Source organism: Centropristis striata, chromosome 18 (assembly GCF_030273125.1).
Source record: "Centropristis striata isolate RG_2023a ecotype Rhode Island chromosome 18, C.striata_1.0, whole genome shotgun sequence".
NCBI classification, from domain to species: domain Eukaryota; kingdom Metazoa; phylum Chordata; class Actinopteri; order Perciformes; family Serranidae; genus Centropristis; species Centropristis striata.
In genome coordinates, this window is record NC_081534.1 from 27,271,553 (window position 1) to 27,286,627 (window position 15,075).

General features: G+C 34.0%; 1 protein-coding gene across 3 annotated transcripts in view; it reads left to right on the forward strand.

The window, feature by feature from the left end:
• ttc13 (tetratricopeptide repeat domain 13) overlaps nucleotides 1-15,075 on the forward strand; it is a 38,572-nt gene that overhangs the window by 6,024 nt on the left and 17,473 nt on the right. For all 3 annotated transcript variants that reach the window (XM_059356040.1, XM_059356041.1, XM_059356042.1), the window contains exons 6-12: nucleotides 2,551-2,643; nucleotides 6,567-6,683; nucleotides 6,767-6,877; nucleotides 10,319-10,401; nucleotides 10,549-10,690; nucleotides 13,366-13,540; nucleotides 14,529-14,685. In XM_059356040.1, coding sequence (XP_059212023.1) covers nucleotides 2,551-2,643; nucleotides 6,567-6,683; nucleotides 6,767-6,877; nucleotides 10,319-10,401; nucleotides 10,549-10,690; nucleotides 13,366-13,540; nucleotides 14,529-14,685 — 878 coding nt within the window. The remainder of the gene's footprint in view (nucleotides 1-2,550; nucleotides 2,644-6,566; nucleotides 6,684-6,766; nucleotides 6,878-10,318; nucleotides 10,402-10,548; nucleotides 10,691-13,365; nucleotides 13,541-14,528; nucleotides 14,686-15,075) is intronic.

Here is a 15,075-nt window from a genome sequence, read left to right on the forward strand (position 1 = left end):
AAGGTTTGAAAAGTGCTTGGATTTTGGTTAAAGTGCTTGAAAATGCTTTAAATTCTTACTGTATTTCTCTTACAATCTGACTATAGATAATCACATGTTCAATGAAAAAAAAAATTTGATATTGAGATTAGCAAACTGTACTTTTGGTTGTTCAAAGTGTAAAACCACCAAAAAAGTGCTTGAATTTGACCATTCAAAAAGTGTATGAACCTTGAATATTCTTTATAATAATAATAATAATGGCTTTTATATTTTCTTTTATTTGTCGACAGTTCCCTGAAATATGCACTATAAATGTTTTTTCTTGATAATAATGATGTTTTTTTTATTTTTTACTATTATTATTATTTTTATTATCTGACAATTTTGTTGGATTTTTTTTGTTGGGTTTTATGGGGCTGTAATTAAGTTCTGTGCACATGTGCATTGTACATTTTTTCTTTTAGAATTATTTAAGTTTTTAAGATTTTTTATTTTAATTTTTTATTTCTCGATACAACAATTTTTTTGTTGTATTTTTTGTTGTTTTTAATGGGCCACCTCGTAATATGAAATGCAGAAGCTGCAAAATCACAAATAAATAAATAAATGATTTGATAGAAAAATAAAATGGATCAATAAGTATGCAATTCAATTTACCAAAATAATATAAAAAATAGATGTAGGCAATAGTTAATTGATAAAATGTGATATTTATTGATATTTCTGTTTTAATTTGCCCCTTTATTTATTCATCCTGGCACTGATTCCACCATTTATTTACTTTTCCTGCTTTTTAAACATGATATATTAATTTATTGTATATATGTGTTTATTTAAATTAAAGTGTAATATTATTTTTGGTCAATTTAATGGCATAATGTATTCATCAAGTCATTTATTGATTTATTTTTAATATAACTGTCTTTTTAAATAAGCAATAAAAAGATAATTACTTACTTCTCTACCAGCCATTAAAATACAGGAGAAATGAGCCACATTAACTATGAGCAGCCAGTTATTAAACTGTCTTTAGGTCCATAAGTACATTTACAATGTAATAAACTGAATGATAAAGCTATAGCTGGAGTTAAGTTATTATTATTGCTCTCATTAAGATATGAACACTTTCTAACCCGAATAATATTTCTTGGAGAAAATGCTGCTGCTCGATTATTTATTGGAAACGCATAATTCAATACTTTGCTGTCGCATTAATCAAGGTCTTTAGATTATTCATCACAGCAGGTGACTCATACTTCACCAGCTCCAGAGTTTCTGTCTGTTTTTTTATTGATCCACTGGGTGATTCTCATGAACATGGTGCAGCTCATAGCAAAAATCCAAGAGCATTGAATACATATTTTCTTTGACCCTTTATAACATATACAATCTAAAGTCACTGTTTAATATGAATTTATAATCTATTTGAAAATTTAATGTATTTTATGACATTTTCAGAGACACTGGCAAGCACTTAAATATGCTCAAGGGTAGCTGGTAGCACCAACATGTATTTTATTAAAATATTCACATATTTTAATGCAAACAATTCTATCATTACTGTAACATTAAACCATTTTTTTCTCATCAATTTTCATTCAGATGTATTGTTAAAAAACATTATATTTGATTATATTCTGTTAAATTATGCATTTTTAAACAAATGTGTATTTATTTTTATAAAGTTTATTAAATATTTATTGTGTATAAGTGTGGGGAAACCATGACATTTTTTTATTTTTATTTTTTTATATTTTTATTGAAAAATACAATAAAAACATTTCCAATTACAGGAATACAATTATCCTTTTCTTATTTTTTATACATATATGTACATGTAAACAGTCACATATACACATACACAAACGAAAATGAACAAAAACACTGATAGATTTGTAGAAGAAAAATAATTAAATTAGATTACAGAGTGCACCATGACATTTTTATCTGGATGCATTACAGTAATGAAATTGTGAATCAAAAATATGTTTAAAAATATAGAAAATATTATTTTAAACACAAAACAATGAATTGTGCCTCATTATGGCTATATTGTTCATTCATATAAAAGTGAAATATATTTAGTTTGATAAAGTATGTCCTTATAATCTTCACAGACGTAGCTTAGACTGTCTTCATGAGAATCACCCCACTGCCTTTATTTGCATTAAAAGTTCAGTCTGCTTTAATTGCTGCACTCCTATTCATGCTTTTTGTGCCAGCATGAGATTTTAAACCATTCGGCAGCACAGATAGTTGTTGTCTGCATGCATTTTTTGGATGCCTTTGGTTTATTTCTCCGGAAAAATAAAAGGCATCGTGTATTTTGGTGACAGCAGCAGTTTCAGGTAACGGCAGAATGACTCACCGTGTCATTCAGTGAATGCAAATGAAACCTGCCAGGACTCTGCGCTTCTGAGACTGTGCCCTCCAGGAGAAAAAAGGCAGACAGACGGTTTTGTTTTCATAGTTTCTCGTGGCTCTGCTCCTAGTTTTTTTGTCCACCATATATTAAAGTTTATGTCAACAGAATGTAACTGCCCCCCCTTTCCTGTCTCTCCGTGCCAGGATATAAAGAATGCTGACTTGGCGTTGTACGAGCTCAACAGAGTCATCACCCTCGAGCCGAACTGGCCAGAGGTCTACGAACAGAGAGCAGAGGTGAGCCAGTAACTCCTCATCGTTATGGGTTGGCCTCTGAGACACAAACTCATTTTATAGGAGATTTTAAGTGCTTTAAGATGCTTAAAGGGGACATAATCAAATCAAATCAAATAGTCTTTATTGTCATTATATAGTTCACTATACAACGAAATTGAAAGTGCCACTGCATAAGGTGCAAAGTTATGACAATCATAACACAAAACAACATGAGTAAAAACATTTAAAAAATACCGAGCTAAACAAGGACAAAAACAAGAACAAGGACATGTGATGTAATAAATAAGTATAAAAATAAATAAATGGTTACTTAAAATGCTATAATTTATACATGAGGTGAATTGAGTGTTTTGCACATATCAATTGTATTGCACATGTCGGTTTTGTTGCACTCTTTAATTAATTGCACCCTTTAATTAAATAATATGCTTATTTTCAGGTTCATACTTGTATTTTTAGTTTCTACAAGACCATGTTTACATGCTTTAATGTTCAAAACACCTTTATTCAACCACTGTTTGAGACACTTCATTTTGGTGCCTGTCTCTTTAAGCCCACCCCCTGAAAAGCCAAATCTTCTCTGATTGGTCAGCGTTTCTGGGTCTTCTACATTAGTGCTTTCGTGTCTCTGTGCTTTAAGATGCTTAAAGGGGACATTATATGCTTATTTTCAGGTTCATACTTGTATTTTTAGTTTCTACAAGACCATGTTTACATGCTTTAATGTTCAAAAAACACATTTTTTTTTGCTCATTCTGCTCACGGCTGCTGCACCTCTATTGAGACACTTCGTTTGAGCACCTGTCTCTTTAAGCCCACCCTCTGAAAAGCCAAATCTTCTCTGATTGGTCAGCGTTTCCGGGACTTCCACATTAGTGCTTTTTTTTCTCTGCACTACTGTCTTTGCCGCTAGACGGCCAATCTGAGGATGACTATAACAGCATATAGCTGCTGTGAAAAAACACCAATTAAAGCTTCTGAACCAAAAACTACTCAGTCAAACATGTTGCAGCAGGAATAGGATCTAATATTGGGAAGAAATTAACAACATCAGCATCCAAGATTACAGGTTTCCCTGATGTTTGCATGAATATACCTTAAGCAGTGAAAATACTGTAAACAGAAGCAGCACTTTTTGCGGTGAAAAATCACCATTAAAAGCTAAATACAAAAATTAACTAAGTAATGTTCCAGGAGTGTAACTGGAAGTTGGGGAGAAATGAACAGCCAAGCTTACAGGTTTTCCTGATAATCACTGCTGAAGCGTGCCTGGATCAGATGACCATATATAGAAGTCAGCTTAAGCCAAGAGTAGAAAAAACTGTTGGAAACAGAGCATTCAGAACCATCAGAAACCTGGTTTTTCCTTTTAAGGAATTACTTTTACACATGTTTACCGTATTAATTGAAGTTTTTCGCCACAATTGGTATGAACAACAAACTGTAACATTGTGTATATATGATAGACAGGGTTCGTATGGGTGCTTTCAAGGTTTAAAAAGTGCTTGGATTTTGGATAAAGTGCTTGTAAATGCTTGAAACTCTTACTGTATTTCTTTTGCAATCTGACTATATCCATCTATAGACTATAGATAATCACATGTTCAATGTAAAAAATAATGAGTAGCCTATCTGAAATGAAGACCGTTCCTCCTAAAAGTGTAATACCATCACTGTTGGTATGGTTCAGTGAAATCTCCCCCTTTTAGTATGTAAGTACTCATCTAAAACATGCAATTTACAACAGGTGTAAGATACTGGAAAAACTTGAAAGTCCTGAAAAATGCTTGAATTTGACCACTGCTAAAGTGTACGAACCCTGTATAGAATATAAGAAAAAGCATCAAAGATGCCCTGAAAATCATTTTTTTAATTATGTTTTCATACAAGTCTTAACCTGAAACTGCACATTAGTCCCCTCTTCAGTTTATCTGATCAACTTTATGTTTAGATGTTGATCAGTCGGGCACCACTGTCTCCTTGGAAACGTGTGATTTGCACAGTCTGTTACAGATCCAGTCAGAAGTTGTTGTTTGGCAAAATAATTTGTAGATTGTGTGCAGATGTTCTAGGAGTCATCGGGCGTTTTCACACCAAACTGATCTGGGGACTCCCTGAGAGGAGTTCATTCGTTTTCAAGGAACATACGATGTTCTGATTGTGTATATTTAGACACACAAACGGTCGCAAAGTCACGTGACTTTATCTTCACCACTGTCTCCTTCCCCTGGTTTCACTCTGAGCTCGAGCTGCTTCCTCTTTGTGAGTCGTCAGCTACTTGAATGCAGCTCTGGTGCAATCAACCAGACATGCAGGTCACATAGAAACACTTACACAACTCTGACTGAGACTGAATGTCACTTTATGTTACATTTTAATACACTCATCAACAACAAATCGTTAAATCAATTCAAAAACACTTTGCAACCCAAAGGGCAAGTTTGTTAATAGGGTTGCAGCATTTCACCAGTTTCATGGTAAATGTTAAAAAAAAAATTTCTTTCATATACTGTATATAAATAAATATATACAAATTCTGTGTTTACTTTTAAAAAAATATTTTTTTCACACATACTGTCATAAAAAAATGGTTTCAAGTTTAAATTATAATAAAGTATCTTTTCAACCAAATAAGTTTTCCTTTTAAGGGTAATTGTAACTGATAATAATAATAAAAAATAAAAAATAATAATAATACTTGTGTTATAGCGTATACCATGATACTGTGAAACTGTGATACTTTCTAACCGTGGCAACCTTTGTCCATGATCTAAATAGTTTTTTGCTTTTGTCTTCCTAAAATCCTAATCTTGAAGATCAGGTTTACTTTGAAAATGCTCACTCCACCTTTTCCTGTAGAAGAATAGATCTCTCTAAGAGGAAATCCTGCACAACTTTACATCAACCAGAAATAATGGATCACATGCAAATTGATTTTCAGTATTTTCAGATGGAATGATCAAACCAGTTATACCAGGGGTCTCAAACTCAACAAATTACCTGGGGGCCGCTGGAGGCAGTATCAAAATGACCCAAAAAAGACACAAAATTACTAAAAAAAACAAACCAAAATGACAGAAAAAAAACTAAATTACTTAAAAAAGACAAAATTACCAAAAAAACCCCACATTATTTTTTAAAAGATTGACACAAAATGACAGAAAAACTAAATTACTTAAAAAAGACACAAAATGACCAAAAAAGACACAAAATGACCCAAAAAAGACACAAAATTCCAAAAAAAGACAGAAAATTATTTAAAAAAAGACAAAAAATTACTAAAAAAGACACAAAATTTCCAAAAAAAGACACAAAATTACCAAAAAAAGATACAAAATTATTTAAAAAATACAAAAAATTACCAAAAAACACAAAAAATTACAAAAAAACACACAAAATTACAAAAAAGGACAAAAAATTACTAAAAAAGACACAAAATTACCACAAAAAAAAAGATACAAAATTATTTAAAAAAAGACAAAAAATTACCAAAAAAGACAAAATTACAAAAAAAGACACAAAATTACATCACATAACATTTCCACTTCTTCCGGTAACAACAACACGGCAGATAATAAACGGTCTGGTAGCAGCTGCCTTTCTTTTTGTTAACATCGTCATAGAAACAAGTGAAACAAAGCTCCAGCTTGCACAATAAAGGGACCTTCCATACACAACACGGTAACGTGCCATTCATATAAAACTCACATTAAACTTTCATATCAAGGTGAGGGCCACAAAATATCATCACGAGGGCCGCAATTGGCCCACGGACCGCGAGTTTGAAACCCATGAGTTATACTAGTCTGCAGGAAAAGACATTTAATAGCCAAGAAATGTTTCTTAAAGAAAAAAAAAAACAGCATTTCTGTATAAAACACATGATTTTCAGGATTCCTCTATTGAATGTGTGCCTGTTGCAGATCCTGTCTCCTCTGGGTCGTATCAGTGAAGCTCTGGGCGATCTGACCAAAGCCATCCAGCTGCAGCCCTCAGCCCGTCTCTACAGACACAGAGGGACACTGCTCTTCATCTCAGAGGTGTGATTATCAAATCTTCTCTACATGCACTTGAACATGCACACCTTCATGTGCTGATCCCGTGCTTTGCATTTCTTCCCCAGGATTATGTGGGAGCTATGGAAGACTTCCAGCAGTCTCTGGAGCTGAAGAAGAATCAGCCCATCGCCATGCTGTACAAAGGCCTCACCTTCTTCCACAGAGGCATGCTCAAGGTACGGATGCAAATCTTCACATTTGGTTTTGCATGTGTTGATCATGAAAGGATCAGGTGGAAATCTGGCTCCTGAAATACCATTCGTTGTACAAACAATCTGTTTATTGCTTTTTATGACCTTTCAACGTGATAAAAAGCTTTTGTTTACTGTACACTGATGTGAACAGTTTCCTCTTGGCACTAAAAACACGTTTAGGGACATGAATCACTTTAAATCAATGCTCTGCTTTAAGAAAATCTGTGTATTTTATATGAAGATACTCCGAACAGGATTTTTTCGGTCTGTTTAATAATTGTTGGAAGAAATAATTCAATTATAGAAGAAATAATAATTATAATAATAACTTTTATTTATTTATATAGCACCTTTCAAAAACAAGTTACAAGGTGCTGTGCAACAGAAATAAAACAGATCAAATACAATTAACTGACAACAACAAAATAAAACCACAAGAAGAAATGACATTGGACTTAAAGAATTTAACATTTAAAATCACCAATCACAATTATGATGTCTACTTGAAGCCTTATATTTAACTTGTTGCATTATTTATTTATTTATTGGCGATATTATTGGGACAGTCGTTTCATTGGAACACAACCTGAAAATGCAAATTTGTTTTTTCTTTTTAGACATCTAGTATTGTCAGACTGGTGGAGCAGTTTTTTCAGTGTGTTGAGAAATTGTCTTGTGTGTTTTGGGTCATTTTGGGTCCCCTTTATCCCTCTGGGCTCTGAGCTTATTTGCTCTTTATATACCACATAATATTTACTATACTCATGTTTGGTATTTGGTATTTTCTCAGCACAACTTCAGCATGATCTGACAATTATTTTTTCACTTTAACACACTTTATTAACATATTGAGCCCAAAAATCATGAAATCTGCAATAAAATTATACTATTTAAGACAATAAAAACCACAAATATGCTCAATGAACTGTTTCGGACCTAAAAAATGTAAACATAGGTTGCAAATGAACATATAAAGGTAAAATTCAAATAAAATAAAACTATGCACAGAAAATTACCATAAAATATGTTTATTTATAGGAGCAGTGTTAGATTATTAGACCCCCTTTTTTTCCATTTTTGCAAAATGCCACGTCTGCCCCGTCCCATCCTACTTTTATACTTGATTAAATAATTTTGTACTATCAGATTAAAACGATCATTTCTTTGGTTTTACACGACCTCGGAACTTCAAACAAATCATAGACCCCAGAGGATTATAAAGACCACCGATTATTCAAATTATTTGGAGCACTCTTTGTTTTATGGTGAAAATGAGAACAAAAAACTACAAGCTTAACTGATACTACGTTTGAAACATGCAGAATTATTTAGTCATAAGCGAAATGTTGAAAGGAGATGAAGAGATTGAGACACAGTATCAACGAGGACTTGCACCAGACAGATGGTGTTGCATGCATATTATATGTGTGTTATATTACCTCATTTATAACGGCTAACATGATATTACCAGAGGAAACCTCATCACGCTGAGTTTTTATGAGTGAGCCTCAGTAAAGAGTTGTTTCCTGTATCAATTTGTTATGGAGGCAGTTTGTCTAATGGCCCTAATAAACCTCAAAGTTCATACATTAAAGGCTGTATATTGAATATACAATGTGGTGCTTTTGTTTTCAGTAAACTGACAAAAGAAGAGAGTTCGCTGCCAGCAGAACAGTTGACTGCTCTTTCCTCTCATCAGTTAGTTTGTTAATTTAGCAAATACTTTTTATTCAGTGAAGCAGCTCAAATAACTCAAAACTCATTGCTCCATGCACGCTGTTACATAACCAGTTGTAGTAGCTTTTACTTCTAATTGTGTTTTTCTAGTCAATTTTAGCCTCATTCAGCACCGAAAAGCTTTTTCTTTCTTTCTTTTTTTTTAAATTCACTTTTTATTGAGGAATTTTTAAACATTTTATACAGAACAAAGAACAGGAACAGTTGGGGTGGGGGGTACCCATATCACACAGCATCATCATTTTCTCCTAGCATCATTATTTGCAGCAGTCGTTGTTAGTTGCATAAAGTCAGAACTTGTAGGCTTAACATATTCTGTCCATTTTGACCAAGTTTTGTAAAATAAGTCCATTTGCAATTTTAGTTGAAAAGTCACTCTGAAAAGCTTTTTCATCTGCAGGTTTTCAGCTGCAGAGCTTGTCTGCATGTCTGCAAAGCGCCTTCAGTCGCTGTGTTTCATCCAGTCACGTGTGTGTGTGTGTGTGTGTGTGTGTGTGTGTTCTTGTACTTCCTACATAGTGAGGACCAGAACACGTTTTTAACCAACAGAGTGAGGACATTTTTGCAAAGTGAGGACATTTCAGCCGGTCCTCACTTCTTTAAAGGCTTTTTTGAGATTTCAGACTTTGTTTTAAGGGTTAAAGGTTACATGATAATGATAATTAACTGAAACTGTATTGTGTGGTTACAAAACTAACTAAAATTATATTGAAAATGTCTTTCATTTTCGTCTTTGTCAGCGTTTTTCATACATTATGAAGATGGATAAGGCAAAGGAAATAAAGGCAAAATTTACTGTGACCTCTTTTAATCTCCCACCCAACAATTACCCCATTACAAAAAACTAAAACTAATAAAAGCTAAACTAAAACTAGCAAACTCACTCTAAAAACTCTAAAAACTAACTGAATTTGAAAAAAAAAAAGAAAAAAAAAAACTAAAACTAATGAAAAATCCAAAACTATAATAACCTTGCAAGGGGATTCACTGTTCCAATGAGGGTCCTCACAAAGATAGAAGTACAAGAATGTGTGTGTGTGTGTGTGTGTGTGTGTGTGTGTGTGTGTGTGGTCATGTCTATCACCACTGCTAACCCTTAGCTAACCAATTTCCTGGGGGGAAACCCTGAACAACATCTACAGTTGACTGCAAACAACAACAACACTGAAAAATGTAGCGAAAAAAAAAGAGCCAGCATTGCAACTAAACATCAGATAGAGTTGTCGCTCTGGTCGTGAAGCTATATTTTGAAGTGAGAGTTGTACCAAAGTGCCGTTTGGTGATAGTAGAATCTGCTGCAGCCAGTCCTCCTGGAAGCAAAGTCAACATTGCACAATCTGCTTTTTATCAGTGCAAACTGTGGCTGAGGCCTTTTTTCTGTGAGAAAGGAAAATAGTGTGAATAACATGCCCTTTGTCTGCTGAACGAGCAGCGGCCCACTTCCCCCATCATTATCATTATATTTTCTTTATTCCATTTCATTTTATTTACTCTCCACATTCTTTTATAATGCCAGAGTTTGCAGTATGCCACGTCTGAGTCACACTGCGATTATGTTTGTGAACAACACAATCTGGATATTTCTGATTAAAGCTCTGAACCATCTGCTGAATCTGAATGTATTTTCTCTCCACACGTTCCCTTTTGCAATTTCCTGCTAATAGTTATTGTGCTTTTTCTTGCCAGGAAGCTATTGAGACATTCAAAGAGGCGCTGAAGTTAAAGGCCGACTTCATAGATGCCTATAAGAGCCTCGGCCAGGCCTACAGGTACAGACTTTACTATTTTTACACTGTGGATAAACATGAAAGGTGCCCTTTTATATTTAAGGAATTGAGAGTGCCTACCTCTTCTTCCTCTCTCCGACCTTACTAACAACATGTTGCTCTCTTGGTATCTCTTCTTCCTCTTTCCAGAGAGCTGGGGGACTTTGAGTCAGCCATGGAGAGCTTCCAGAAAGCCCTCATGTTGAACCAGAACCACATCCAGTCCCTGCAGCTCCGAGGCATGATGCTGTACCACCACGGCTCGCTGCAGGAGGCCATCGGCAACTTCAAGGTGGGAAAAACCACAGTTAAAGAAAATCCACAGAAATGTGTAAATCTACAAATTAAAGTTTAAACAACTACCTCTTAAAACCCACCTGGGTGATTCTCATGTAGCCAGTCTGAGTTCTGTCTGTGAAGATTATAAGGACATACTTTATGAAACTAAATATAAAAATATACTAAAATACTAAATACTAAATATATTTCACTTTTATATGAATGAACACTATAGCCATAATGAGGCACAATTCATTGTTTTGCGCTAAAATAATATTTTCTATATTTCTTAACATATTTTTGAGTTACAAATTCATTACTGTAATGCGTCCAGATAAAATGTCATGGTTTCCCCACACTTATATACAATAAATATTTAATAAACTTTATAAAAATAAATATACATTTGTTTAAAAATGTATAATTTAACAGAATATAATCAAATATAATTGTTTTTAACAATGTATAAAGAACAAAATCTGAATGAAAATTGTTGAGAAAAAATGGTTAAATGTTACGGTAATGATAGAATTGTTTGCATTAAAATATGTGTACATTTTAATAAAATACATTTTGGTGATACCAGCTACCCTTGAGCATATTTAAGTGCTTGCCAAAGAAAAAATAGAAAAAAAACTTTCATTGTTTTTTTTATTTCTATTAAAAAAAATGTGTTAAAGTAATGAATTTTGTTGCTCACAGTGTCTAAAAATGTCAGAAAATACATAAAAAAATGTTCAAATAGATTATAATTCATATTACAGTGACTTTAGATTGTATATGTTATAAAGGGTCAAAGAAAATATGTATTCAATGCTCTTGGATTTTTGCTATGAGCTGCATATAGAGCATATAGGACCGTGCACTTAACCAGATATGATGAAACTGCTATTTTAAATATGTTTACAGTGCAGTAACTTAACATATTTCATGCTCAAATGCATGTATAACAGCAAAAAAGAGGTGTCTAAAAACAAGATAAAAACACTAAATCTGCATGGACAGATAATTTCACTTGACAAGATGTCATGAATTAAGATTGTTAAATCTAGAAAAAGGCATGTTGAACGCTTAAAATAAGAAATGAACTCTTAAAACAAGGTAAATTATCTAACACTTCTAAATCTAAGTTCGTTGTTATAATTTGCAGTGTATAACAGTATAAATAGGAATACAAAAGGTTTGGAGCAAATAAAAAATAACCACTGTGATTTTTTCTTTTCAGTGCAAGAACAGCAGACCAACATTAATTGCAAGAAGTAATTTTGTGCATTTTTACACTGAACTTTTAAGATTTCATGCTCAAATGCATCCCTGGTTTAGAGGTAGGGGAAGGGTTAGGATTAGACCAATAAAAGTTTGAACTTTAAGACCAAAATATATGTATGAGGCTTTATTTGAAAGGTAACATCTTCTAGTTTCTGCAGTTGTGTGTGTTGTGCATGTTGCTAAAACACAATCCAAGCTCTTTTGTCTTACCCTTCCCCATTTCAGAGGTTAAATGTATCACCTTTGTACAGTTTTCAATTGAATATATGTCACAAGGGATTAACAAATTATCACATTCTGTTTTATTTACGTTTTAAACAATGTCCCAACTTTCCTGGATTCGGGGTTGTACATATTTTTGGCCTAATACTCATTTAGACAACAGATTTAAACTTCTTTTATACCATAGTTCAGGGCTGCACCTATTGTCATTATTTACATTCAAAGCTTCTATTGAGGTTTTTGAATAAAGCTTCTTCGAGGAAGTCTTTTGTCAGACTTTACATCACCCTTCTTAAAGTCACTAAACAAAATCCACAATTTGAACAAAGTAATTCATCAGATTAAATGAGTAAGACTTTCTTTTTTAATATAACTTTGTCAACATGAAAATACACGTAGGCAGGCAGCCAAGCCAATAATGCCATAAAATAATAATAACTGCACCCTGAGGCTTATAGCAACTTTATGTCACAATAGAACACACATGGCAATAAAAACTTAAAGTGGTTGCTTCATTTTGAACTTAAAGTCCGAACAGCAGGTGCAGAAGTTTTGGTCTGAAGAATGGAGGCTGTAAATTCGGGAACATGCAACCAACCAGCCTACTGTAGCCTCAATATAATAGCTTTAGATTGTTGTTTTTAGAGTGCACTGTTAATGAATGAAGCTTCAAACTATTTGGTGCAGCCCTAGGACATATACTCTACAGGGTTCATACGGATGCTTGAAATCCTTGAAAATGATTACATTTTAATGTTGTATTTTCAAGGTTTGGATTTTGGATAAAGTGCTTGAAAATGCTTGAAATTCTTTCTGTATTGCATGATTTCTCATGCAGTCTGACAATAGATAATCACATGTCCAATGAAAAAAATACTAAATTGAATATTGAAATTAGCAAACTGTACTTTTGGTTGTTAAAAGCGTAAAACCATCGCTGCCGGTATCATTGAGTGAAATTACCCCTTTTAGCATGTAAGTACTCATCTAAAACATGCAACTTACAACCGTTGAAAGGTCCTGGAAAAGCTTGAAAATGGACCTTGAAAGTCCTTGAAAAGTGCTTGAATTTGACCACTGAAAAAGTGTACGAACCCCGACTTTATCTCTAGCATTTGTTTTTGTCCAGCCCTTTGTACCTTTCTAATTTTTTTTTTGTACCTACTTTGAATGTCTCTCCTCCTGTTGGTCCTGCAGAGGTGTCTTCAGCTGGAGCCCTACAACGAGGTGTGTCAGTACATGAAGGGTCTGAGTCACGTGGCGATGGGGCAGTTCTACGAGGGCATCAAAGCTCAGACGAAAGTCATGTTGAACGACCCTCTGCTGGGACAGAAGGCCAGCTCTGAATACCTCAAAGTGAAATACCTCAGAGGTTGGTGTCCCTACACACACACACACACACACACACGATAATATAATGGACACATTTACATATTTTATTTGCAGGAAACACAAAAAACTTCACTAAAAGTGTAGCATATGACATTTATTGATCATTTCACTCAAAAAGGATGTAACAAAGGATATCTATTGGCATAGTAATAACACTGTGTGTAAATTATGTAACTTAAGAGAAATAAATGACTTAGGCAATTTTTTGAACATGCCTTTGTGACTTAAGCAAGATATGGTAACACTTTATTTTGAAGGTGTCTACATAAGAGTCACACAAGCCTGTCAGAAACATGACATGACAAGTATTATTGTATTATTAATTATTAATTAATAATTATTAATTAATTAATTAATTATTATTAATGTTACTTCAAAGTGTCATTAATGCTCATGACACATCCCATGTCATGTTTATGACACGCTCATGTCACTCTTATGTAGAAACCTTCAAAATAAAGTGTTACCATATCTTGCTTAAGTCACAAGGGCATGTTCAAAAAATTGCCTAAGTCACATTTTATTTTGACTTAGGCATAATAAATCTGCTTAAGTCACACACTTGACATAGGCCATTATCTTAAAGGGGTAAAATCACATGATCTGATCAACTGAGGATGTAGGCGATTTTACCATAGGTGGCTATGAGGAGATGATTTAGGCAAAAAACATTTTTTTGACAAAAAATGATTTAGGGGATTATTTTAACAGTGTGACGATATTGAACATCCTACTCTATTAAAATGCTTTTATCACAACTACTCAGATAACAGTTGTTTTAAAGAAGTTTAAAGCATACTTAATCACCTTATTTCCCTGTTTCAGGCCTGACTTTACTTTGACTGGGAACAAACACAATAACTTCCCATACTCTTTTTAAAGATGTAGAACTGTAGGTAAAGGTGGAAGCAGACCAAGTATAGATTATTAATAAAAATCCTTTGCTCTCTGTCGTGTTTCTCTACCAGAGTACTCTCGCTACCTGCACTCCCACCTCGACATCCCGGTGGCAGAGTACAACGTGGACCAGGACTTACCAGGGAACTTTAAGAACCACTGGGCCAAGAACCTCCCTTTTCTAATAGAAGACTACGAAGAACAGCCGGGCCTGCAGCCACATATCAAGTAGGTTCGACGAGCTGGAGCATTTTATAGCCAATAAAAGGAAGTTCAAACAAAAACAAAACTACTAAGAGATGAATCAGTTGGTAGCTGAATGGTAACAGGGAAGGCCATAAAACTGCAATGTTTTGATTTGATTCTCATTTTCCAGTCCAGTTGTTATACATTTTCTTGGGTTTTATTAGATGATATTATAGGGTGTCCTGCACTTGACCTCCAGTGAGTCATCATTACTCAGTCTAAGAAATCAGGAACCATCACCAAACTTATTTCCTGCACCACAGTTTGTACCAGTTTTCTGCAGCCCAGAGTCGAGTCAAACGGCTTCTTGTGGTTGAAAGCTAACACCTTCTATGTTTTCTACGAGGCATAACAGCCCCAGTGTTCAGGGCA